The 27,036-nt window shown below is 48.0% G+C and overlaps 1 protein-coding gene across 1 annotated transcript in view; it reads right to left on the minus strand.

Moving 5' to 3' along the window:
* The window catches only part of ttn.2 (titin, tandem duplicate 2), a 223,407-nt gene that overhangs the window by 18,940 nt on the left and 177,431 nt on the right, over nt 1-27,036 (minus strand). Inside the window, exons 214-229 of the mRNA XM_079277290.1 lie at nt 9,878-26,971; nt 9,482-9,778; nt 8,703-9,290; nt 8,289-8,591; nt 7,894-8,190; nt 7,374-7,661; nt 6,959-7,258; nt 6,620-6,771; nt 6,365-6,515; nt 5,938-6,237; nt 3,915-5,681; nt 3,349-3,642; nt 2,970-3,257; nt 2,568-2,867; nt 2,080-2,414; nt 59-1,790 (exon numbers count right to left, since the gene is read on the minus strand). Of these exons, the coding sequence (XP_079133416.1) occupies nt 59-1,790; nt 2,080-2,414; nt 2,568-2,867; nt 2,970-3,257; nt 3,349-3,642; nt 3,915-5,681; nt 5,938-6,237; nt 6,365-6,515; nt 6,620-6,771; nt 6,959-7,258; nt 7,374-7,661; nt 7,894-8,190; nt 8,289-8,591; nt 8,703-9,290; nt 9,482-9,778; nt 9,878-26,971 (24,486 nt within the window). The remainder of the gene's footprint in view (nt 1-58; nt 1,791-2,079; nt 2,415-2,567; nt 2,868-2,969; nt 3,258-3,348; nt 3,643-3,914; nt 5,682-5,937; nt 6,238-6,364; nt 6,516-6,619; nt 6,772-6,958; nt 7,259-7,373; nt 7,662-7,893; nt 8,191-8,288; nt 8,592-8,702; nt 9,291-9,481; nt 9,779-9,877; nt 26,972-27,036) is intronic.

Below are 27,036 nucleotides of genomic sequence, written 5' to 3' on the forward strand. Positions count from 1 at the left end.
ACATGTATTAAAACAGGACATGCATTTATATTTTGTATAACTGTTGAACAGAACTCACCGAATGGATGCTCAATCACAACAGCAGCAGACTCGGTGGACTTGCTGACTCCAAACTTGTTCTCAGCGCAGACTCTGAAGGTGTACTCCATATACTTGGTAAGGTGAGTCACTTTGATGGTGCTTCTCTTTACACTGGAGTTCACTACTTGCCAAGAGGCAGAGCCGGACTCTCGTTTTTCCACGATGTAGTTGCTGATGTCACTGCCGCCATCGTCAGCTGGCTCGGACCAGGCCAGGTTGCAGGACTCTGAGGAGACTCCAGAGATTTCCACAGGGCCCGTGGGTGGAGTTGGTCGGCCAACAACAGCCACGGTCACTGTGAACGTCTTCACGCCAGCAACGTTCTCCAGGGTCAGGTAGTACTTGCCGCTGTCGCTTCTCTTGCTGTCTTTCACCACCAAAGTGGTGCTCTCCTTTGTGGTTTTGATCAAGACTCTGTCAGTCTCCTTGAGCTTCATCTCCTCCAGCTTCCAGGTGACCTTTGGTGCTGGCCTGCCGCTGATGGGGATGTCGATTGTGAAGGTGTTGGAGGTCTTGCAGGTGATGAGCTGGTTGGTGATGCTGCTGAGGTCAGCGGTTGGTTCGATGCATTGCTCTTTAATGACCACAGAGCTGAAGGTGCCCTGAGGCTCGCTGATTCCAGCATCGTTCTTGGCCTTGACTCTGAAGTCATACTCTGTGTTGTGAATCAGACCCTCCAACAGCATCTTCTGGGATTTGGTCTCTCCACCAACAACCCAGCGATCAGTGTCTTTACCTCTGAATTCAACGATGTAGCCTCTGATGCGGCTGCCTCCGTCATGCTCGGGCTTCAGCCATACCAGGGAGGCTGTGGAGTTGGTGGTGTCGACAACATCCAGTCTTTTGGGTGGTGCGGGTTCCTCTGTGGCAATGATGGGCTCAGTCATCTCGTGAGGTTCTCCCTGGCCATACTGGTTTACAGCAATCACCCTGAACACATATGGCACACCAATATCCAGACCAGTTACCCTAATCATCTGGCGAGAGCACTTGGTGCTGACTTCCTGCCAGGCAAGACGGCTGGCCTCGCGCTTGTCAACAATGTAGTGATGGATTCGGGCTCCGCCGTCATTGGCAGGGGCATCCCACATAAGAGTCAAGGCTCCGCGGATAACGTCTTTGAAGGCGATAGCTCCCGGAGGTCCAGGCGTGTCCAGCACTTTGACAGTGAACGTGATGGACTTGCGCCCGCTGTTGTTCTCCAGGGACAGGACGTATTTGCCCGCTTCGTACCTCGTGCAACCCTCGATGGTGAGAGTGGAGGAGGAATCTGTGGTGTTGATATCGCCCATAACAGGCAGCTCACCATCTATCTTGGACCAGGTGGCGAGAGGAGCTGGTTTGCCTCGGAAGGCAACTTGAAGGGTAACAATGCCGCTATTCTTCACGATGTGAGTCTGCTTGAAGTTGGCATCGAGTTCGATCTCAGGAGATGTAAGTCTGTCCAGAGCCTGAACAGCGCTTGCCAGCACTGAGGCGTCGCCCTCTCCGGATCCGTTCACAGCACTGACCCTGAACTTGTAGAACTCTCCAGACACCAATCCCTTAGAAGTGTATCTGGTGTCGTGGCAAAGCTGGTTGTTGACTCTGTGCCACTCCTCCAGACTGGCCTTGCACATGTCAATGTTGTAGCCAATGATTTCCAAGCCACCATCAAAGACTGGCTTGGTCCACTCCACGGTGACAGAGGACTTGGTGGAGTCAGCGACCTGTTGGAAAAGAAAAGAGTATCCTTTTAAAATACATTTTTCTTGGTCGATTTTTCCTCTACTTTCTGGTTTTCTACATTGAAGTTATTTTGAGGTTTCTTCTGTCGTAAAATAGAAACAAATTTGTGATTTCATAGTAATATTGATCACTCAAAATACATTTCTAATAACTGATATATATCTGACAATATATATGTATTTGGCATTTGATTATTGTGAGATTGACCTCAACGCCTTGACATGAATGGCTCTTCTCTTACATTTATATGCAGTGTTACTGCAACCCTACCTTTATTAATGTGGGGGCACTGGGAGCACTGGTTGGTTCCTTGCATTTGAAGAGCCTGGAAGTACTGCTGGACGGTCCGATTCCAGCACCATTTTCAGCCATGACGCGGAACTCGTACTCGTTGCCCTCAGTGAGGTTGAGGACACGGTGTCGTAGCTCAGTGATGGGCCTCTTGGAGGAGACCTTCACCCAGCGCAGGCTCTTCTTCTCTCTCCTCTCCAGGATGTAGTGTTTGATCTCATTGCCTCCATCGGACCTTGGCCTGGTCCAGCACGTGGTGATGCTGTTTCCAGTCACATGGGTGGCATCTGGGGTACCAGGGGCATCAGGCACAGCTAAGGAGAAGAGCAGAATACATGTCAAACTTAAAGAAGTCAAGTTTTGAATGGAAAGGCAGTTTGTTTCTCTTTTCGTCAACATTCAAGTGCAAGTTTGTAAGATTTGGTCAATATTTAAGACAGAAAATACCCTCGAGTGACTTTACTCACTGTATTGCATCTGGGCGATGATGGGATCAGAGTCCAGTGGTTTGCCAACGCCTAACTTGTTGGCAGCAGAGATTCTGAACTGGTATTCATTGCCCTTGATGAGGTTGGCAGCATTGTAAGAACAGGCTTCGCATTTGGAAGTGATCAAGGCCCAGGAGATCCGGGATGTCTCCCTCTTCTCCACCACGTAGTGGGTAATGGCAGCACAGCCGTCGTTTTCTGGCGGGTTCCACCACACGGTGCACTTCTCAGCCGTGATACTGGTGAAACGGATGGGACCATCAACAGGTCCGGGGGTGTCTGAAGGGAAACAGAAGGCAGAGGAGTTACTTCTAAATTTGTTCATGAGTAGCTTTGTGTCATACAATGGCAGATATTGAAACATCAGCAGTGTTTACCAACCTTGTACTCTGACGTTGACGTCAGCTTTCCTGGCACCTGAGTTGTTCTTGGCCTCTATGGTGTAGATGCCACGGTGGTTCCTGTCAGCATCACGAACAAAAAGACTGCTGGAGCCAATGCCAGTGGTAATCTCGATGTCATACATGGTCCTCTTGTCAATCTCTTTGCCATCCTTATACCAGACAACCTGGGGGACGGGACGTCCAGTGATGCTGCAGTTGAGGTGAATGTTCTCACCAGCCTTCAGGGTGACCACCTGGTGTGGAGACCACTCGATCTCAGGAGTAACTAGAGATGCAAAGAGAACGAACAAATGATGTGAGAAACCTACCATTTATGATAATTGTCCATAAATCTTTTTTAATTTGAAAGTACTTACTGCTCTCATCCTTGGTCATAATGTATCCAGAGGAGTTAGATGGTGGACTGACTGTGCCCACAGCATTCCTGGCGATGACTCTAAACTCAAATCTGTCTCCAGCAGACAGACTAGTCACAGTGAACTGGGTCTCGCAGATATCAGTGAAGTTGCATCGCAGCCATTTGCCTCTCCCTTGACGCCTCTCCACACTGTAGCCAACTATTTTGCTGCCACCATCCTTCTTGGGGATGTCCCACTGCAGGGTGACTGAGTCTCTGGTTACATCGATGCATTGAGGGTTGCCAGGTGGATCTAATTAAGAAGAGAAAGGACCAAGTTATCCATAGTGCTGAATCCTGAAGTAATACAGAAGCAAACAGGATCTTGATAAACTTTGAAACTAATTTTAGTGTTTGCGAGCCTAAGCACGCCCTGGAGCTATTTCTGTACTGGATAAACAAAGACGAAACTGATATCCATCTTCTTATCTAAATAAAGAGGATTTCCAAAAAATGTTGGACTGCTTCCATAAGTAAAAAGCTGTTCCTAAACACAGAAAGATGTAGTCTTTAGCATGTACTTACCAACAGGGGCGATAGCGAGCGCATGTTTGCTCTGTTCACTAACAGGGCTGAGTCCGGCCTTGTTCTCAGCGTAGACTCTGAAGGAGTACTCCAGGCCCTCTATCAGACCAATGATCCTGTACTCCTTGTTGGAGATGATGGTGGAGTTCACCTTTTGCCACAAGAGGCTGTTCCTGTCCTTCTTTTCAACATGATAGCCCAGAATGGGGGATCCTCCGTCGAAGCCTGGGGCCTCCCACCTGCTGGTCATACCATCACTGGTGACGTTGAAGGAAACTGGCTTTCCTGCTGGCCCTGGAGGTTTGTACTGGTGTTCGGCAACAATTTCTGAGGAGGTGAGTGATTCACTCACTCCATATTTGTTCTCTGCACGGACTCTGAACTGGTACTGAGTTCCCTTTACCAGGTTGGGAATCTTGAAGGTGGCCCTGACAACACTGGAGCAGACCATTTTCCAGTTGGCATGAGCAGTCTCACGTTTCTCCACGCTGTAGCAGGTGATCTCACCACCTCCGTCCTCCTTCGGCTCATCCCAGGAAACGATGGTACTCTGAGCTTTAATCTCATCGAAGCGGATGGGTCCGACAGGCACTGATGGGGGACCCAGAGTGATCACATTAATGTCAAAGTAGTTCTTTATGACTCTGTTGTCCAGAACCAAGGTGTACTGGCCGGCGTGCTCCTTCTTGACTCCTCTGACTGTGACTGCGGTCTTGTTGTCAGTAGTCCTGAAGCGAATCTTATCACATTCCTGCAGAGGCAAGTTATCCTTTAGCCAGCTGATTGCAGGTCTTGGTTTACCCTTGAAGGGCAACTCGATGTGGATGTTCTGACCAATACGAACAGCAAGCTCGCCATTGGGATAGTCACTGAGACTGGCTTCGGGATGAATGATGAAGTCCATCACTGTGATATCAGTAATCATGGAGAAGTCACTGTTGCCCTTCTCATTCTTGGCAAACACTCTGAAGTCCATGACAGCGTCCTGCTTGAGACCCGTCACCTCACAGTTCAAGCGCTTGCATGTTGCTCCCAAAGTCCAGGTGGCCTCTTCCCTGGTTCTCTTCTCAATGATGTATTCGGTGATGTGGCTGCCGCCATCGTGGTCAGGTCTAGTCCACTGCAGGGTAACAGAGTTCTTTGTAGAGTCCGCCATCACCAGGTTCTTTACAGCTCCAGGTGTCTCTGTGGCTCTTACAGGCTCAGTGGTTTCGCAGGTGTCGCCCACACCGTACTCATTTTCAGCAGACACACGGAAGAAGTAAGCTATGTCCTCCTCCAGGTCTGACACCTTGTAAGTTGTGTTGGCACACTCGGCATTGATCACCTGGTAAGCCTTCATGGTGGAGGCCTTTTTCTCCACAATGTAATGAGTGACAGGGGACCCGCCTTCAATGAGAGGCGCCTCCCAGCTGAGGGTCAGCTTTCCTCTCGTCACGTTCTTGACCATCAGTTTCTGGCAGGTGGCTGGACTGTCCAGAACCTTCAGGGAAACGGTGATTATCTTGGGTTCTCCCACGCCATTCTCAATCTCCAGCAGGTACTTGCCGCGGTCATCGCGGGTGACCTTGGGGACGAGGAGTGTGGTGGCTCGCTCAGTGCTGGTGATTGTGTAGCGGTTGTCAGCAGCAATGTTGCGGTCGCTGCGGCGCCATGTGACATTGGGGGCGGGGCGTCCCTTCAGGGGGATAAACACTTCCACATCACGGCCGGCCCTGGCTGTGTACTGGGTCTTCATGGGAACGTCCAAGTCCAAATCAGCCTCCTCTGTTGGAGAGAAATGTACAGAGCATGAATTAGTTTTATCAATAATGACATAATTATACGCCATCAGAAAATAATGTTTGCTCAATATAGCAATCAATAGCAATGATTAGAACCTATACAAATGTATAGGAAGTAGCCTTTTAAATGAACTTGAATCATGCTAATTACCAACACTTATCAATAATCTCTGTCATGAAACGAGTATAAAGACTCATGTTCTGTGTTAATACCATAGAGGGATGTTAGGAATACAAACCCAAAATATCTTTGGCTTGCACAGGCTGGTACATTTTGATGTCTTCTCCTTTGCCCTTGCTGTTGACAGCAAAGACTCTGAAGAAGTAGTAGGTTCCTGGTTTGAGGTGAGACACCACATACTCGCAGGTCTTGATCGTTGAGTTAGTGATCACCCATTCTCTTTCCTCTGTGTTCATCTGCTCCAGAATGTAGTGTGTGACTTCACTGCCGCCATCATAGACGGGCTTCTCCCAGCCGAGGGTGATGGAGGTCTTTGTGGAGTCCACCAGACGCAGCTTGCATGGCTCACCAGGGAGATCTGGAGAAGGCAAAAGGGAATGAATGTTATCAACTGCTCTATGTGAAGACATTAACAATAAACAAATCGTAAGAAGAGATTCCTATAAGGCTGGCATGGCAATGCTAAGTGATGAGTAAAAGCATACCGATGGGGTCGTAGGCCTTGTAGAGGTCAGAAGCCTCCGAGTAGTTTCCTGCTCCAGCCTTGTTGACAGCACAAACTCTGTACTGGTACTCGTTGTTCTCCGTCAGGTTGGTGACTTTCTGCCTGGTGTCTCTGATGGTGCCCTTCACCACCTGGCCAACAAAAAAGTATGTTATCATGCCTGCACATGTTAGTTATCAGTTTGGCTTATTTGACCTAAGTACACAATCTGTAAAGGTCAGGACAGCAAACGCACCTTGAACCACTGCAGACTCTTCTTCTCCCTCTTCTCCAGGTAGTAGCCGTCGATGTCGCTGCCTCCATCCAACGCCGGCCTTTCCCAGATCACTGTCATGGTAGACTTGGTGATCATGGTCACTTTAGGCTTGGATGGCTCGCTAGGAGCAACTGTACGAAAGCAAAATGATGTTCGATGAAATAAAATAGTTCCCATTGTTGAAAAAATATTTAAAATCTTTTTTTGCCATTTGTATATATGACAAATATGAAATAATACATTGAAGTGTAGCAATTTTTTCGAAGCAAATAATCAACTCTGGATCGAACAGCAGTTGAGTTTATTCCGTTTGCTTACCAAATGCATTCTTTGCGATTATAGCTTCAGACTCCAGTGGGTCTCCGACGCCATACTTGTTGACTCCACGGATTCTGAAGATGTACTCATTGCCCTGGATGAGTCTGGGCACGTTAACAATGCAGTCGACCAATTTCTCTGAGATAATGGACCACATGACCCTGCTGGTTTCCCTCTTTTCCACAATATAATGCGTGACCATGGCACCGCCCTCGTCAGCAGGCGGGGACCACATGATGGTGATATTGTCGGCCGTCACCTTCTTAAACTGAATCTCTCCAGCAGGAGGGCCTGGCTTGTCTGGGAAGGGGGAGGACATATTCATGCACGTTAGGGGCTATACTTTTAGATAAAGATAGATTTCATGCAAGGCAAAATTATCGCCATAAATACAGTTTAAATAATATCTGAATACCTTGAATGAGCAGCCTGACCATGCCGGACGCAGTTCCGAGGGAGTTCTTCACCTTGACCTCATAGATTCCAGAGTTAAGGCGAGTGGTTTCCTTCAGGAACAAACTGGTGGACTCAAATGTGTGTTTGAAAGAGAGCTGGGCAGTAGGCTCAAGCTCTCTGCCATCCTTAAACCACTCAATAGTGGGAGCCGGTTTGGCTGTGATATTAAACTTGAGCTCCACATTAGATTCAGCCATGTACTTGACTTCGCTGAAGTACTCTTGAGGTATGTCAATCTCTGGGGCACCTGGATGAAAACCAAAAAACAGGCAGGTGAGTTCAAATTCTGATGGATATATGCATCATATATGATGGAACATGATAGACAAGAGAGCAGCAAGGATTGTTGTGGTGAAAAAAGTATATTTCCATGCGGTGTCCCAAATGTAACTTGTTAATTCTCTGAGGAGAGCAAATGCACTAAATGTTATGGCAAACCACAGTTTGGAATAAAATACTGAAAAACAAAAGAGACCTACCATAGGTGTCCACACATGTGGCTGGTCCAGCTGTCATGGATGGGTTGCTCACTGAGCCAACGGCATTCTTGGCCATGACTCTAAACTCGTACGTCTCGTCCTGGGTTAGGCCAGTCACAGTGAAGCGGGTTTCTGAGACATTGGCGAGGTTAGTCTTGGACCACCTGGCACTAACGCCCTCTCTCTTCTCAATGATGTAACCAGTGATTGGGGATCCGCCATCGTAGTTGGGCCTCTGCCAGACCAGGCTAATGGAATTCTTGGTGATGTCACTTATACGAACGTTGGTGGGTGGCTCTGCAGGAACAATGGAAACTCATTATAAGACAACTGCTGCTAAGAAGCAATATCAGATATTCTTGATTGCTATAGAACGGTTTTGACATTCCACTCACCACAGGCATCAATAGCCAGCACTGCATCAGACATCTTGCTGAAGGCACTGATTCCAGCAGCATTCTCTGCTGCTACCTTGAACTCGTAAATGAGTCCAGCATTGATGTTAGTGACCTTGAAGTGTGTTGCACGGATCACCATTTTGTTGACCCTCTGCCAAAGGATGCTGTTCCTGTCTTTCATCTGGAGATGGTAGCCAAACACATGGCTGCCGCCATCTGACGGAGGCTCCTTCCAGGCCAAATTGATGGTCTCCCTGGTTACACGAGTAATCTCTGGAGTTGATGGAGCTTCAGGAATAGCTGGGGGTAAAATTCAGAGATGAAGGGTGTTACCTTGTTCATCATGAAAAACAGAATAGAAAACATAATAACGTGAAGATAAAAGAGGGAATTAAAACAAAGATCACTGACTGTAAGGAAGGCTGACAGTGACAGTTGGCGAGTCAATGTGCTCGCTGATCCCATATCTGTTCTCAGCCCTGATTCTGAACTGGTACTCCAAGCCAGTGGTCAGCTTCATGATCTTCATGGTGCAGCGGACCACAGCAGAAGAGACATCCATCCAGTTGGCTGTGGTTGTCTCTCTCTTCTGGATGATGTAGTTGGAGATGGGGCTGCAACCTTCATATGCTGGTGGGAACCAATTCAGGCTCACGCTGTCCTCTGTGACGTCAAACAGCTCCACAGGTCCAACTGGAGCACTGGGGCGGTCCAGAACCATTATTTTTACAAAGGATTTGGTGGTTCCACTGGAGTTGGAGGCAGTGATATCGTAGCGTCCTGAGTCTCCAGCAATGCTCTCACGCAAAATGATCTTGATGCTGTCAGGGGTGACTTCAGAGTTGAACCTCATTGTTGACTTGAGCCGAACGTTATCCTTGGACAGGGAGACTTGAGGCAAAGGCCGGCCTGTCAGTGGGATCTCACACTTGAGGGTGGAGCCGGCTCTAACATACAATGTGTTGTGGGGGAAGTCATTCATATTGATCTCAGGAGATTCTGGAGGAATAAAGTAACAAAGTGAGTTATAGCAGGGGAAGCTGAGAGGAATATTGTGTAGTTTGACTCGGTTGTATGCAATAATTACAAGTAATGGATATTGGCTTATTGTTAAATACACACTGTTGTGTGTATTTCTTAGTCTTCACAAATCACATTGTTGAATCTGATCAGCCTGATCTATAACTTACCAAGCTGGTCTTTGACCACTACTGGTGTGACCATTTCCTTAATATCACTGAAGCCAGCATGGTTCTCTGCTCTGACTCTGAAGAAGTACTCGACATTCTCCCTCAGACCAGACACTGTGAAGTGGATGGACTTGGTCACGCCACACTTAACCCACTTCTCCTGGCCTTTCTCCAGAGCTTCCAGCAGGTATCCAGTAATTCTGCTGCCTCCATCTTGTTCTGGTTTGGCCCAGACCAGGGACACGCTCTCCTTAGTAACATCAGTCACACCCAGCTTTGGTGGTGGACTTGGTTTTTCTGGAGAAAAAGGACATAATGCGTTTTATTTAAATAATCTGGTATTATCTTTTGCCTAACAATTAGAATATAAAACTTTACGGATTTAAAATTCAATACCTGTGATCTTGGTTGCCTCTTTGGTCTCAGCAGAAACACCAACACCGTACTCATTCTCGCCTGTCACTCTGAAGAAGTAGACTCCTCCCTCCAGCACGTCCATCACCTTGTACGTCAGTCTGTTGCAAGTGTCAGTCAACCTGGTCCAGCCTTTTTGGCTGGCCTCACGGATATCAACAAGGTAGTTCTTGACTGGTCCTCCTCCTTCATTCACAGGAGTGTCCCAGGTTACAGTAGCAGAGATCTTGGTCACATCCTTGACCTCTACATGGGCAGGAGGTCCAGGGGAATCCAGGACTCTGACATTGAGTGTCAAGCAGGAGGTTCCAGCTACGCTGGACAAGGTGATGGTGTATTTGCCAGAGTCATTGCGAGTTGCTTTCTCTAAGGTGATGGAGGTGAAGGTGTCTGTGGTGTCAATGACAGCACGAACTCTAAGGTCAATATCAGGCTTAGACCATGTAACACTGGGGATGGGTTTGCCTCTGAAGGGTACTCTCATGGTGAATGAGCTACCATCCTTCACAATGAGAGTCTTCCTCATCTCATTGCTGATGTCAAAGACTGGCTCCTCCTCTCTTTCTTTGGCGACCTGTTTGTCTGATTCAGGACTGGCCTCACTGGCTCCAATCTTGTTAATGGACTTGATAACAAATACATATTCAGCCCCAGGTGTCAATCTCACCACTGTAAACTCTGTGTTCTTGGTATTCTGGACTCCAGTAATCCATTCGTCATCGAAAGTATTCCTGTATTTGACTCTGTAACCAGTCACAGGTGATCCACCATCAAATAGTGGCTTATTCCATGACAAGGTGACTGTTGTCTTTGAAGAGTCGATGATCTTTGGCTTAGCAGGAGGTGAAGGCAGGAACAGTGGGTCTTCAGCCTTTGCAAGTGGGCAAGGAACGCTGGGAGCACTAAGGCCAGCAGAGTTCTCTGCAAACACTCGGTACTCATACTCACCACCCTGACGAAGGTGTGAAGCTTTGACTCTGAGGTCATAAACAGGTTTCTTGTTGACACGGCACCAGCGAAGGCCAGTCTTCTCTCGCTTTTCAATGACATAGCCAGCGAGACTGCTGCCACCATCAGAAACTGGTCTTTCCCAACAGATGGTCATTGCCTCACTAGTAATTGCGGTGACCTGTAAATTAGTGGGAGCGGCAGGCACAGTGAATGGATCCACGGCCTTTGATGGCTCACTCTCCAGGGCCTCACCATCCCCATATTTGTTGACTCCCCTGACTCTGAAGATGTACTCATTTCCTTTGAGCAACTTGGTCACTTTACAGGTGGTTGCCTTCATGTCACCATAGACAATAGTCCAGGTGAGGCGACTGGTCTCACGTTTCTCAACAATGTAGTGCATGATTTCAGCTCCACCGTTCTCCTGAGGGGGGCCCCAATTTATGGTGCATTTCTCGCCTGTCTGGCCAGATACTGCCAGAGGTCCCGAGGCAGGTCCAGGTCTGTCCAGAACTTTACAGTTGATAGCCACAGACCGGGTTCCTGCTACATTGTGCAAGGTCAGGACATACTGGCCAGAGTCCCTCCTGATAGCGTCTCTGACAATCAGTGTAGTTGTGAAATTGGTGGAGGTGATTTCACACCTGGCCTTCTCCTCAATCTCCTTTCCATCCTTAGACCATGACACAACTGGGAGTGGACGGCCCGTGATTTCAGCATCAATTCTAATGATCTCTCCAGCCTTAATGACAACCAGCTGTCTTAACTTATCTTCCAGGATAATAGTGGGAGGGTCAACATCATCCTTGACGGTGACAGGACCGGTGCTCTCTGAGGGAGCACTCAATAGCTCTGCAGAATTCTTAGTGATGACGTGGAAGTCATATTGGACATCTTCTGTGAGGCCTGTGACATCAAAGTAGGTGTCTTGCAGGTTGGTGAAGTTGCATTTTAACCAGCGGCCATTAAGAAGTTCTTTACGCTCAACAATGTACCCAGTTACCTTTATTCCGCCATCATACTCTGGCTTCTCCCAGAAGAGGGACACTGAGGTTCTGGTAATGTTGGTGACTCTAAGGTTACGTGGAGATTCACATGGATCCCTGGCTGCCACAGGGTCACTGGCCTTAGTGCAAGGACCAATTCCAGCCATGTTCTCAGCATAGACTCTAAACTGATACAGCAGGCCTTCTTCAATGCCTGTCATTTTAAACTGGTTGTCAGCCAGCAGACCTCTGTTGACCTTGGTCCACAGGATGCTGCTTTGGTCTTTGCATTCAATGTGATAACCAATTACAGGGTTTCCGCCATCAGTGGCAGGTCTGCCCCATACCACGAGCATGCCGTACTTGGTGGCATGGGAAACATGGACATTGGTTGGAGGGCCAGGAGGCTCGAAGGGATACTGAGCAATAACGGGAGTAGAGTCAACGGCAGAACTCTTGCCGTAACGGTTCTCAGCTGCAATACGGAACTGATACTCTGTTCCATGATTAAGACGAGACACCTTGATTGATGTCCTGGCTACTGTGGCTGAGACAATCTGCCATGAGGTTGTGGTAGTGTCTCTCTTCTCCACAACATAGTTGTTAATTTGGCATCCACCATCATAGGTTGGAGCATCCCAAGACAGAGAGATAAAGTCAGCGCTCACCTCATCCATCTTAATGTTGCTGGGTGGGCCAGGTTTGTCTAGGATTATGACAGATATTTCAGCTGTGTTGGTGCCTACTGAGTTTGTAAGAGTAATCACATACTTTCCTACATCCTCCTTGGTTGCATCCTTGATGACAATCTTGGATGAGGTCTTGGAAGTAAGAACATTAACCCTTGTTGTCTGCTTAAGCACTTGGCCGTCCTTCTTCCAGGACACTTCAGGATGAGGTCTGCCTCTGAAGGGAACATCAATCTTCAGGTCATCTCCTGCTTTTACACTGTATGTGTCGTACAACAGGTTGACGGTGGGCTCCATCGTGATGTCCTTTACAACCACAGGGGTAGCCAGAGGCTTAGCATCACTCTTGCCCTTGTCATTCACAGCAGTCACCCTGAAGGAATATTCCTCTCCAGTTGTGAGTCCACCAATAGTAGCTTCCAGTACTTTGACTTCGCTGCACACGGACCATTTGTCATCTCCCTTTGGCTGCATCTCAACAATAAAGTTTGTAATCTTGCTACCTCCATCATGATCAGGTTTCTCCCAGGAAAGAGAGACTGTATGACGAGTTACGTCAACCAGGACAATCTTCCCAGGGGGCAAAGGAGCCTCAGCCACCTTGACTTGATCCGTGGAGGCAGGCAGACCTACTCCGAGCTCATTCACAGCCAACACACGGAAATAGTATCGGCCTCCCACCGGCAGGTCGGAAATGAGGTAAGAGTTCCTCACACAGTTGGTGCAAACACTAGTGAAAGCCATTCTCTTCTGCTCTCTCTTCTCCACAATATAGTGTGATATCTTAGCCCCACCATCTATTGAAGGAGGCTCCCAGGAGAGAGAGACAGAAGTTCTCTTCACATCCTTAACCACCAGGTTGGTAGGAGCGCTGGGGGAGTCCAGAACTCTGACATTGATGAAGGCTGATTTAGAACCACTGAGGTTCTCAAGGTTCAGTAAATATTTGCCAGTGTCGAATCTATCGACATTCTCGATTACCAGCATTGTGTAAGAGCTTGTGATGTCAATCTGGGCACGCTCATTCAAAGTGCCATCGGCTTTTGACCATTTGACCTCTGGCTCTGGCTTTCCTCTGATTGTCACAAACAGACGCAAGGAAGCGGTGGCACGAACATTGACCATCTTCCTCAGGTCAGCATCTAGTTCAATTTCAGGAGCCTCCAGCTTCTCTGCAGCGATAACAGAACCAGGAAGGTCCACATGCTCTCCTACTCCCTCACAGTTAACGGCACAGATGCGGAAGTTGTACTCTGCATTCTCCTTCAGATGCTTTACAGTGTAGTGAGTGGCCTGAACACCAGTGGGTGGTGTGCAAGTGATCCATTCATCATCTGCTGCCTCCTTCCTTTCAACAACATATCCACTTATCTGTGCTCCACCATCATAGATAGGCCTGGACCAGGACAGGGAAACCGTGGTGCTTGACTGGCCGGTGACTTTGAGGTTATTTGGAGATCCTGGTGGATAAATGGCATCGCAGGCTTTGATGTATTCAGTTGGTGCACTAGGCTTTCCCACACCACCAGCATTTTCAGCTGAGATCCTGAATTCATAGGAGTGGCCCTCTGTGAGGCCAGCGCATCTGAATCTCAGGTCACTTAGTCTTTTCTTATTGCACTTAGTCCATCTGATGCCATCCATATCACGTTTTTCAAGGATATATCCTTCAATCTCAGCTCCTCCATTATGCTCTGGTCTCTCCCATGTAAGTACAATGGAGTCCCTAGTGATAGCGCTGGTCTCTAGGTAGGAGGGGGCACTGGGAGTGGTGAAGGGGTTACGAGCAAAAACAGGCTCAGATTCCAAAGGTTCACCAACACCATATTTATTCACAGCAGTGACTCTAAAGATGTATTCATTGCCGGGCAGCAGTTTTGTAATTTTGTAGCTGATGGCCTGGATCTTGGGCTCAATCACGGTCCATGACAAACGACTGGTCTCCCTCTTCTCAATGATGTAGTGCGAGATGCTGGCTCCACCATCATGTGAGGGATGGTTCCAGTGCAGATAACATTTTTCAGCTGTGACCCCTTTGACTTCTAGCGGGCCATCTGGAGGACCAGGTCTATCCAGAACTTTAACATTAACTGGGACTATCTTGATTCCTCCTACATTGACAAGTTTGAGGTAAAAGTGCCCACCATCCACCCTGATGCAATCCTTGACTGTCAGGATGGTACGTGTGAGGGTGGTCTTGACCTCCATTCTTGGTGTGGTTTGGTCAATCTCTTTTCCATCCTTTAACCAAATTACTTCAGGCAGAGGCTTGCCAGTATAGTCAGCATCAATGACAAATGTCTCACCAGCACTAACAACAGTCATATCCTTGAATTTAGAATCCATGGTGGCATCTGGAGCCTCAATTTCATCTTTGGCAGTAATCTCTCCTGTGCTCTGAGAAGGACGGCTAGAAATTCCTGCAGCGTTCCTGGCAATGACTCTGTACTCATAAACACAGTCCTCAGTCAGGCCAGTGACTGTGTACTGGGTAGTAATGATGTTGATGAAGCTGGCCTTCATCCAGCGGGTATCTGGATGCTTCTTCCTCTCAATCACATAGCCAGTGATTGCACTGCCTCCATCATACTGTGGCCGTGTCCACTGAAGCGTCACAAGATTTCTGGTAATATTAATGGCCTCAGGAGTGCCTGGTGGGTCACAGGGGTCCCTGGCTACTGTGCTCACAGAGACCATGCTAGCTGGGCTGAGTCCAGCAATGTTCTCAGCATAAACTCTGAATTCATACTCAATAGCTTCTTCCAGCTCTGAAGTCTTGAAACGTGCATCTGGGATTAGAAGCTTGTTGAGTTTAGTCCACAAGAGGCTGTTCTTCTCCTTTCTCTCGAGGTGATAGCCTAGGACTGGGCTTCCTCCGTTGTTGGTGGGAGCTTTCCACTCAACAACCATGTTTTCCTTTGTTGCAGCAGAAACAGTTGGTGTTCCAGGTGCAGCAGGCTCACTGAATGGATACTGAGCAATAACATTGGAAGAGACAATGGCAGAACTCTTTCCATATCTATTCTCAGCAGACACTCTGAATTGATACTCAATTCCAGTCTTTAAGTTGGTGACTTTGATGGTTGTTCTGGCAATAGTAGCAGACACAATATGCCATGCTGTTGTGGTGGTATCTCTCTTCTCCACAATGTAGTTGTTGATCTGACAGCCTCCAGTATACTCTGGTGACTCCCAGGAGAAGGTGACATAATTAGAGCTCACCTCCTCAATCTTCACAGGGCCTGTGGGTGGCCCAGGCTTTTCAAGAATGACAACAGTAATCTCCTCAGTAGCCGTTCCAACACTGCTCGTGGCTGTGATGGTGTATTTACCAGTATCTTCTCTATTTGCATCCTTGATGCACAGCTTAGTAGATGATAGTGTGCTGGCTACATTTAGTCTAGTTGTCTCCTTCAGAGCTTGTCCATCCTTCTTCCATTCAACCTGGGGAACAGGGCGCCCAATCACTGGAATCTCAATCTTCAGATCCTCACCATTCTGTATACTGTAAGTGTTGACTGTCATCTTGAATCCGGGCTTGATAGTTACATCTCTAGCAGTGACTGGTGCAGCCAGAGACCTGGGGTCACTCTTTCCCTTTTCATTGAAAGCTGACACTCTAAAGAGGTACTCATGACCCGCACTTAGGCTTGTGATGGTGCCCTCACAAGATTTGGTTGTGGCGGCCACCACCCATTCTTCTGAACCCACAGGCTGCATCTCAATGTAGTAGCCCATAATCCTGCTGCCTCCATCATGGTCTGGCTTCTCCCAGCAGAAGGAGGCAGAGGTTTTGGACACTTCAGTCAAAGTGACTTTACTGACTGATAGAGGAGGCTCAGAGGTCTTAACTGAGTCTTCTGTCTCAGCTGACTGTCCAACACCAAACTCATTCTCCGCTAATATTCTGAAATAGTAGATTTGTCCCTCAGTGAGGCCGGTGATACGGTAGTTTGTCTTTGTGCACTTGTTGTCCACGTTAGAATAAACTATCCTGGTTGACTCACGCTTTTCAACCAGGTAATTCTTGATTCTTGAACCTCCATCAATAAGAGGAGGCTCCCAGGTCAAAGTGACACTTTCCCTCTTTATGTCTTTTACTGTCAGATTCACAGGGGCCCCTGGAGTGTCCAGAACTTTAACAGAAACAAAGGCTGATTTGGTGCCAGCGCTATTTTCTAAGTTGAGGATGTATTTTCCAGCATCATATTTGTCACAGACGTCAATGGAGAGCTGTGAGAATTCTTCACCAGAGTCTATCTGAGCTTTAATGGGCAGTAATCCATCCTCTTTGGCCCAGCTGATCTCAGGAGTAGGATGGCCTTTGAATGGAATACAGATTCTCATTGAGCCTCCGGCACGAACAACCATTCCCTTCCTGAGCTCTGCATCCAGAATCATCTCTGGAGGATCAAGCTTATCTAATGGTTTCACGACTCCCTCGATCTCGGTGGGCTCACCAACACCCAGCTTGTTCATTGCACATATGCGCACCTTGTATTCCTGGTGCTCTATCAACTTAGTGATGGTAAACTTGGTAGCATTAACTCCAGAAGGTGGGGTGCATATGCTCCACTCCTCCTCATCAGCCTTAGTAATTTCCACAGCGTATCCTTGAATCTCACAACCACCATCATAGATAGGCCGGTGCCAGGCCAGACTGATGGTGTCTTTAGTCACATTGACCACATGGGCATTGGAGGGACAGCCCGGTTCAAAGGAAGGGTCACAGGCTTTGAGGTAGGATGTAGGTGGGCTTGGCTGACCCACTCCAGCTACATTCTCAGCAGATACCCTGAATTCATATTCATGGTCCTCAGTCAGTCCAGTTGCTCTGAAACGTAAGTCTGTCACTCTGCGTTTGTTGCACTTGGTCCATCTCACTCCAGCTCTGTCTCTCTTCTCAACAATGTAACCACCAATCTCACTGCCTCCAGTTGTCTCAGGGCGGTTCCAGCAGACAGTCATGGAATCTCTGGTAATGTTAGTGATTTCAAGCTCCTGAGGTGAGCCAGGGGGAACAAATGGATTTCTCATGATAACTGGCACTGATTCAAGAGGCTCGCCCGTTCCGTATTTGTTGACAGCCATGACTCTGAAGATGTACTCATTGCCCTTCAACAGTTTGGTAACCTTGAACATGGTAGCTCCACAGTCACTGGAGACTACAGTCCATGCCAGGCGGCTGGTTTCTCTCTTCTGAATGATGTAGTGTGAAATGCTAGCTCCTCCATCGTGCCTGGGGGGCAACCATGACAGTGAGCACTTTTCCTCAGTGGCATTGCTGACGGTGAGAGGTCCCTCTGAGGGACCGGGTCTGTCCAGGACCTTCACACTGAATGGGACAGTCTTAGTTCCAGCTACATTGGTCAGAACCAGTGTGTACTGTCCACCATCCACTCTGATGGCCTCTTTCACAACGAGCAAAGCCTTAAAATCTGTGTTTTTGATCTCAGTTCTTGCAGAGTTTTCAACTTCAACATTTCCCTTGAACCACTGAGCTGCGGGGATGGGCTTTCCTTCCACACTGGCCTCCAAACTGAAAATCTCTCCAGCATTGATAACAATGGTCTGGTTGTACATTGGATCTGTCTCACACTTAGGCGGGTCAATTTCATCCATGGCTGTGATGGATCCTGTGCTCTCAGAGGGCTTGCTGACAGCACCAGCTGCATTCCTTGCAATTACTCTGAAATCATATTTACTGTTTTCTGTCAGACCAGTAACAGTGAATTCATGTTCAATGACGTTTGCAAAGCTGGCCTTCATCCACTTTCCCTCAGGAAGGTCACGTTTCTCCACTACATAGCCAGTAATTAAGCATCCACCATCATACTCTGGAGCAGTCCACTTCAGCTTCACTGAGTGCCTGGTCACAATCACAGCCATAGGATGGCCAGGAGGATAACATGGGTCACGGGCTACATAAACCTCAGAGACTTTGCTGCATTTTCCGATGCCAACGATATTCTCAGCATATACTCTGTACTCGTACTCAATGCCTTCCTCAAGAGGAGTAGATTTGAACCTGCAATCTTGGATGAGCATTTTGTTGATCTTGGTCCAGAGGATACTGTTCTTCTCCTTGCGCTCCAGATGGTAGCCCAAAATGGCACTTCCTCCATCAGATGGGGGTTTGTGCCACTCAACCACCATATAGTCTTTAGAGTATGTAGACACAAATGGTGTTCCTGATGGGCCAGGCTCCTGGAACGGATACTGAGCGACAACAGGCATTGAATCGATTGCATAACTCTTTCCATATCTGTTCTCAGCATAGATTCTGAACTGGTATTCACTGCCTGTCTTCAGATTGCTCACTTTTAGGGTGGTTCTTGCCAGTGTGGCAGATAAGACCACCCAGTTGGTTGTTGTTGTGTCTCTCTTCTCAACCACATAGTTGGAGATTGGGCAACCACCTGTATATGTAGGAGGTTCCCAGTTAAGAGTCATACTCTCAGCACTGACATCCTCAAATTTGACAGGGCCTGTTGGTGGGCCTGGTTTGTCTAGGGTAATCACCTCAATAGTGGCATCCTTGGAACCCAGGGTATTAACAATATTGATGCTGTACATGCCTCCATCCTCTTTGGTAGCATCTTTTATGGTGAGAGTGGTGTGACGTGCTGAGTCAGTGACATTGACTCTAGTGGTCTGCTTAAGGGCTGCTCCATCCTTGGTCCAAGTGACAGTTGGCTTTGGATGACCAGCAAATGGGACCTCAATCTTGAGGTCATACCCCACCTGGACACTGTAGGTGCTCATTTGGGGTCTAACAGAAGGCTCAATCACAAGGTCCTTAGTTACAACTGATTGGGCCAGTTGTCTGGGGTCACTTTTGCCCTTGTCATTTACAGCAAAAACTCTGAACTGGTACTCTTCCCCCTTGAGCAGATTTGTCACTACAGTCTCCAGTGCTTTCCCACTGGTGCACAGAGACCAAATTTCGCTGTCCTTAGGTGCCAATTCAACTTCATAGTAACTGATCCTGCTGCCGCCGTCATGTTCAGGCTTCTCCCAGGATAGAATTACGGTGCTAGAAGTGACGTCAACAACACTGACTTTACCAGGTGGCTGAGGCTTTTCAGATATCTTAACTGGTTCTATAGTTTTAACAGGGAGACCCACACCATATTCATTCTCAGCCGAGACTCTGAAGAAGAAGATTCCACCCTCTGGAAGAGGTTCAACTTTCCATGACATCTTGTTGCAGGTGGTGATGGGAGAATAAACTTTCCTAGTGCTCTCACGCTTCTCAACAATATAATGCTTGATCTTTGAGCCACCATCTAGATGTGGAGGCTCCCATGTGAGAGTGACGGAATTTTTGGTAATCTCTTGAACCAAGAAGTTAGCTGGTGGACCAGGTGAATCTAAGACTCTGACACTGATGAAGACTGACTTTACTCCGCTGGCATTCTCTGCAGTCAGGATGTACTTGCCAGTGTCAAATCTGTCAACATTCTCAATGACAAGTGAAGCATAGCTGCTTGTATTGTCAATCAGGGCAGTTTCCTTAATCTCGCCCTCAGCCTTCCCCCATTTCACCTCAGGAGCTGGACGACCTCTCACAGGAACAAATAGCCTGAGAGTACTTGCTGATCTAATGTTGATCATCTTTCTCATATCAGTATCCAAGTCAAGATCAGGGGCCTCAAGCTTTTCCTCCAGCAGAATTTTTCCTGGAATATCAGCATGCTCCCCAACACCAATTTTGTTGATGGCACACACTCTGAATTGGTATTCGTGCTTCTCCAGAAGCTTTTTCACTGTAAACTTGGTGTCTGTGATTCCAGTTGGAGGAGTGCACATAAACCACTCATCAGTTGCTACATCGCAGGCCTCAACAATGTAAGCCTGAATCTCACAGCCACCATCATAGATGGGTTTGCTCCATGTCAGGGAAACAGTGGACTGCGATGTGTCAGCCACCTTGGGGTTGTTTGGTGGGCCTGCTTTGAAGATTGGATCCAATGCTTTGTAGTACACGGTTGGTGCACTAGGTGTGCCAACCCCTGCAGCATTTTCAGCAGCAACTCTGAATTCATAGCTGTGGTTTTCTAGGAGCCCTGTCACTCTGAAGCGCAGCTCACTCACTGTGCGCTTGTTGCACCTGGTCCATCTCACACCGTCCTTATCACGTTTCTCAACAATGTATCCCTGAATAGGGCTGCCACCATCATTAGTTGGTCTATCCCAGGTCACCACCATTGAGTCTTTGGTGATTGTGGAGACTTCTACATCTGTTGGTGAGTTGGAAGTGACAAATTGATTTTTGGCAATGATCGCCTCAGATTCCAGAGGCTCACCAACTCCGTATTTGTTGACTGGAATCACTCTGAAGATGTACTCATTACCAGGAAGAAGTTTTGTGATCTTCAGGCTCAGTGTCTGAACATTTTGTTCAACTACAGTCCAAACCAGTCGGCTGGTTTCCCTCCTCTCAACAATGTAATGGGAAACATCGCTACCTCCATCTTGCAGGGGAGATTTCCAGGCAATGGTGCATTTCTCATTGGTGACCCCATAGCTGGAGATAGGGCCCTCGGGTGGACCTGGTCTGTCCAGGACCTTGACATTAATGTTAACTGATTTCTCTCCTCCAACATTTTTTACCAGCAAAGTGTACTGACCTCCATCAACACGGATGGCTTCTCTAACCACAATGCAAGCTGTGAAGTCTGTGTTCTTGACCTCTAGACGTGCTGCTTCAGAAATCTCTTGGCCTTCCTTCAGCCAGTGTACAGTGGGCACAGGCTTACCAGAGATACCAGCATCAAGCCTGAATGTCTCTCCAGCATTTACCACAACATTCTGGGAGTACTTTGCTTCTAAGTCAATCTTGGGTGGATCCACCTCATCCCTAGCAGTGATGGTTCCAGTAGAATCAGAGGGCTGGCTGGAGACACCTGCTGAATTCCTGGCGATGACACGGAACTCATAAATTTGATCTTCAGTAAGTCCTGTGACAACAAATTTAGTCTCAATGACGTTGGCGAAACTAGCTTTCATCCAGCGGCCGGCTCCTTCCTTCTTCTCAACTACATAGCCTGTGATCTTGATGCCGCCGTCATAGTCAGGTTTGGTCCATCTGAGTGTCACTTGGTTTCTTGTCACAATGACAGCCTCTGGTTTTCCTGGTCTGTCACAAGGATCTCTGGCCACTTGCATTTCACTCAGTTTGCTGGCTTTGCTGAGGCCAACAATGTTCTCGGCATAGATTCTGAACTCATATTCAATACCCTCCTCAAGGCCAACCACCTTAAATCTGTTCTCTGGGATTAGTTGTTTGTTCTGTTTCACCCACAGTATACTGTTTCTCTCCTTGAGCTCCAAGTGGTAGCCCAGAATTTTGCTCCCACCATCATTGCTGGGTGTATCCCAAACAACCACCATGCTCTCCTTGGTGGCTGACTGGACCACAACAGAACGTGGTGAGCCGGGCACTTCAAATGGATACTGAGCAACAATAGTTTCAGACAGCAGGACAGAGGACTTGCCATATCTATTCTCTGCAGCAATCCTAAACTGGTACTCAACTCCAGTCTTCAGACGGGCTGCCTTGATAGTGGTTCTGGCCACAGTAGCTGACACAATCTGCCAGTTAGTGGTAGATGTGTCTCTCTTCTCAACAATGTAATTGCTGATGGCACATCCACCATCATACTCTGGTGGATTCCAGGACAACACCGCGCTGTCAGCAGTGACCTCATCCAGCTTAATTGGGCCAGTTGGAGGAACAGGCTTATCTAGAACAATGACACTGACGTCTGTAGATGCTTCTCCAACTCTGTTGGTCAGTTTGATGGTGTATGTGCCCACATCATCTCTGCAAGCCTCCTTAATAACCAGGAGAAGGTTTTTGTCTGTAGCTTCAGCATTAACTCTTGTTGTCTCCTTGAGAACAATGCCATCTTTGAGCCAAGTTGCTGTAGCCTTTGGACAGGCAGCATATGGCACATCTATCTTCAGATCATCTCCTGCTAGCACACTGAATGTGCTGAAAATCAGTTTGAAGGTTGGTGAGATGACTATGTCTTTAGCCACCACAGGCAAACTAAGAGGACGTGGATCACTAACTCCCTTTTCATTGGCGGCTGAGATACGGAACATGTACTCCTCTCCCTGTGTAAGGCCAGTTACAAGAGCCGCATTGGTCTTTACCACCATGACCTGGGTCCACTTCTCACTGCCTTTACCCTGCATCTCAACAATATAGCCTGTGATTCTGCTGCCACCATCATAGTCAGGCTTTTCCCAGGTTAGTGCGACACTGGAGCTGGTAACTTCAAGAAGGGACACTTTACCTGGTGGTAGAGGCTTCTCTGACACTTTAATTGATTCAGGAGTCTCTACTGGGAGACCAATGCCATATTCATTCTCAGCAAGGATTCTAAAGCAGTACATCTTTCCTTCCTCCAGGTCTCCAACTTTCCAACTGGACTTGTGGCAGCTGGCACAGACTGTTGAGTAGGCCTTTCTGGTTGACTCTCGCTTCTCCACAATGTAGTTGCGGACTCTGGAGCCACCATCGATGAGAGGTGCATCCCAAACGAGGGAAACTGAATCTCTGGTGATCTCCTTGACAAACAGATTCTGAGGGGCTCCAGGAGTATCAAGCACCTGTACATTAATAAAGGCTGTTTTGCTTCCTGAGGAATTTTCCACCGTCACCATGTATTTACCTGCATCAAACCTGTCAACGTTGTCTACCTGAAGAGTGGTGAATGATGAGGTGATTTCAATGTTAGCTCTGTCCAGGGATTCTCCATGCTCTCTTGACCATTTAACTTCAGGTACTGGTCTGCCCTTGATAGGAACAAAGAGTCTCAGTGTGCTACAGGCTCTGAGGCTGACCACCTTACGCAGCTCTGCTCCAAGTTCAATTTCTGGGGGAAGCTGTCTGTCTTCAGCCTTGGGTGTCCCAGGAACAGCAGCAGGTTCTCCCACTCCCTCGCAATTAGTGGCACAGACGTTGATTTTGTACTCTTGGTTTTCCTTCAAGTTGGTAATGGTGAAGGAAGTGGCTGTCCATCCCTTCTTGGGAGTGTGTATTGTCCACTCATCCTCCTCAGGGAGGCAGGTCTCCACAATGTAACCAGTGATTTCAGAACCACCATCGTAGACAGGCTTGTTCCAGGCAAAGGTGATGGAAGACTTGGTTGTGTCCAGCACTCTTGGGTTCCCTGGTGGTCCAGGCTGGAAGATGGTGTCTACAGCTTTGTAGAATGGACTGGAAAGACTAGGCTGGCTAAGACCAGCATTATTCTCAGCAAAAATTCTGAATTCATATTCATGTCCTGGTGTGAGGCCAGAGGCCTTGAAGCGCAGGTCAGTTACAGTCCTCTTGTTGCATTTCACCCATCGCAGGCCAGTCTTATCCCTTCTCTCAATTATGTAGGTGTTTAATCTGCTACCTCCATCATGTTCAGGGCGCTCCCAGCAGACGACCATGGAGTCTTTGGTAATGGTGGTGACTTCAGGCTGCTGTGGTGGGTCACTGGGGACATACGGGTTGGCACAGATGACAGGTTCCGACTCCAGAGGCTCACCCACCCCATACTTGTTAACAGCCATGACTCTGAAGATGTATTCATTGCCCTTCAGGAGCTTGGTGACTTTGAACCTGTTTGCCTGAAGGTCTGTGGCCACGTTTGTCCATGCCAATCTACTGGTCTCTCGCCTCTGAATGACAAAGTACTCGATCTTGGCACCGCCATCATGTGTTGGATGTAGCCAGTTAAGGACACATTTCTCAGCAGTGACATCGGTAACACTGAGGGAGTCTGGTGGCCCAGGTCTGTCGAGCACCTTGACATTGAAGTTGAACTTGGCAAAGCCACCGGGATTGCTGGCGGTGAGTGTAAAAGCACCTCCGTCCCTCCTCAGGGAGTCTTTGTTCATTAGAGTTGTGTGGAAGTCGGTTGTCTTTATCTCCAGCTTGGCTGTATCCTCAAGCTCCTTTCCTTCCTTGGTCCATACCAGAGATGGGATTGGCCTGCCAGTCACATTGGCCTCCAGCTTGAACAAATCTCCTGCCATGACAACAACATTGCTGCTATACAATGCATCAACATCAAGCCTGGGCTCTTCAATGTCATCTCTGCATATGACTGCCTCTGATGACTGGGATGGAGCACTGACAGCACCAGCTGAGTTTCTAGCAAACACACGGAATTCATAAGTTGCATCTTCGATCAGACCACTGACTGTGTAGATGGTTTCTTGGATGTTGTTAAAGTTGGCTTTAAGCCAGCGTCCATTGGGCATCTCTCTCCTCTCTACTGTGTATCCAGTGATGGAAAATCCACCATCTCCCTCCGGTTTGGTCCACGAAACTGTCACCTCATGTCTGGTGATATTCAGTGCCACAGGTCTGCCTGGTGGGTCAACTGGGTCCAGAGCATACATAGTCTCAGAGGGTTTGCTTGGTTTGCTGAGACCAGCCATGTTTTCAGCAATAACACGGTGTTCATACCCGATTCCATCAACAAGGCCTGTTGATTTGAAGATATTTCCAACAACAATTGCTTTGCTGATTCTCTGCCACAGAATGCTGTTTTTCTCTTTTCTGTCCACGTGATAGCCAAGGATGACACTACCACCATCAGAGGAAGGCTCATTCCAGCTCAGAGTCTGAGCATCCTTGTTGAAAGATGTGACCACAGGAGCATCTGGCTGGCCCGGCACATCAAATGGATATGCAGCCACCACTGGTTCAGAGATAATGCATGGTCCAATGCCATATCTGTTCTGGGCCTTGACACGGAATTGATATTGGGTTCCAGTGTTGAGTCGGGCTGCCTTGAATGTGGTGCGGATCACTGTAGCTGCCAACTCCATCCAGGAAGTACCGATAGTCTCCCGCATCTCAACAATATAGTTGTTGATGGGAACGCCTCCATCATTCTCTGGTGCCTCCCAAGACATGAGAACATAATCACATGAAACCTCGTCCAGCTTTATGGGACCAGTGGGAGGACCTGGGATGTCGTGGACCAGGACTGTGATCGTCTCAGTCACTGTGCCCAGCATGTTCTTTCCAGTCATGGAATACTGGCCTCCATCTTGCCTCTTGACCTCACTGATGTTGAGGATAGTTGACATTGGTGTGGTTTCAATGTTCATTCTTTGTGTCTCCTTGAGCCCGATGTCTCCCTTCTTCCAGGAAACCACAGGTCTGGGTTTACCGAGCACTGGAATCTCCACCTTGATGCGATCCCCTGCTTTGGCGATTACCGTCATCTGGTAGACTCCACGCAGGTCAAAGGAAGGAGCAGATAACTGCTCTTTGATAATAGCAGGTCTGCTCTCACGTGGGTCACTCCTGCCTGATGCATTGACAGCCATTATGCGGAAGATATATTCTGCGCCCTCAATCAGATCTGTGACAGTGTAGTCCAGAGCCTTCAAGGTGTCCACATGGACCCACTGGTCAGTGTCCTTCTTCTGGGCCTCAATGACGTATCCAGTAATCAAGCTGCCACCATCATGAAGGGGCTTGGTCCATGCCAGACTAGCACTGTTATCTGACACATCTGTAACATACAAGTTATCTGGTGCTGAGGGGGCCTGAGACACCCTGATTGGCTCTGGGGATTCAGCAGGCTCACCTACGCCCAGGTCATTTTCAGCAGAGATACGGAAGTAGTAGTAAGCTCCCTCCTCAAGGTCTATAAACTTGAAGGAGCACTTCTGCCATGTAGTGCTAATTACTGTGTAGGCCTTCTTGGTGGCCTCCCTCTTCTCAATAACATAGTTGCAAATCTTAGAACCACCATCGATTATAGGGATTTCCCACTGGAGAGTGATGCTGTTCTTGGTGATCTCTCTGGGCTTGACGTTGACTGGTGGTCCTGGTGTGTCCAAAACCTTCACATTAACAAAGCCGGTCTTCTTCCCAGCAACGTTCTCGAGACACAGGTTGTACTTTCCAGCATCATATCTGGTGCAGTCAGGAATAACCAGTAGAGTGTATGACTCTGTGGTGTCAATGTGTGCACGTCTTTTCAGGTTGGTATCATCTTTGCTCCAGGTTACTTCAGGAACTGGACGACCCCTGATGGCAACAAACAAACGAATTGAAGCACGGCACCTGACTACCAGGGTTTTCCTGAGTTCGGCATCCAGCTCAAAGTCTGGCAGCGCCTCCTGGTCCACCAGTTCAATCACTTTCTCAACCTCTGCAGGCTCACCAACTCCCTCTGAGTTTACAGCAGTGACTCTGAAGTGGTATTTGCCTCCTTTTTGAAGTTTACCAATGACATGTTCAGTAGCTTTCAATGGATACTGTGTCTCCACCTCCCAGTCATCATGCCCTTCCTTTTTGTACTCAACAATATATCCTTCTACTTCAAGACCCCCATCGTAGTGGGGTCGGTCCCAGGCGAAGGAAGCTGTGGTTTTTGTGGTGTCTGTAATTCTGGCGTTGGATGGAGGACCAGGTGGATCTAATAAACATGAAAAACATTTAGGAATTAAAATGCGGGTGCTTGATGTGTATTTTCTGACTTTT

The sequence above is a fragment of the Melanostigma gelatinosum genome (assembly GCF_949748355.1).
Source record: "Melanostigma gelatinosum genome assembly, chromosome: 10".
NCBI lineage: Eukaryota > Metazoa > Chordata > Actinopteri > Perciformes > Zoarcidae > Melanostigma > Melanostigma gelatinosum.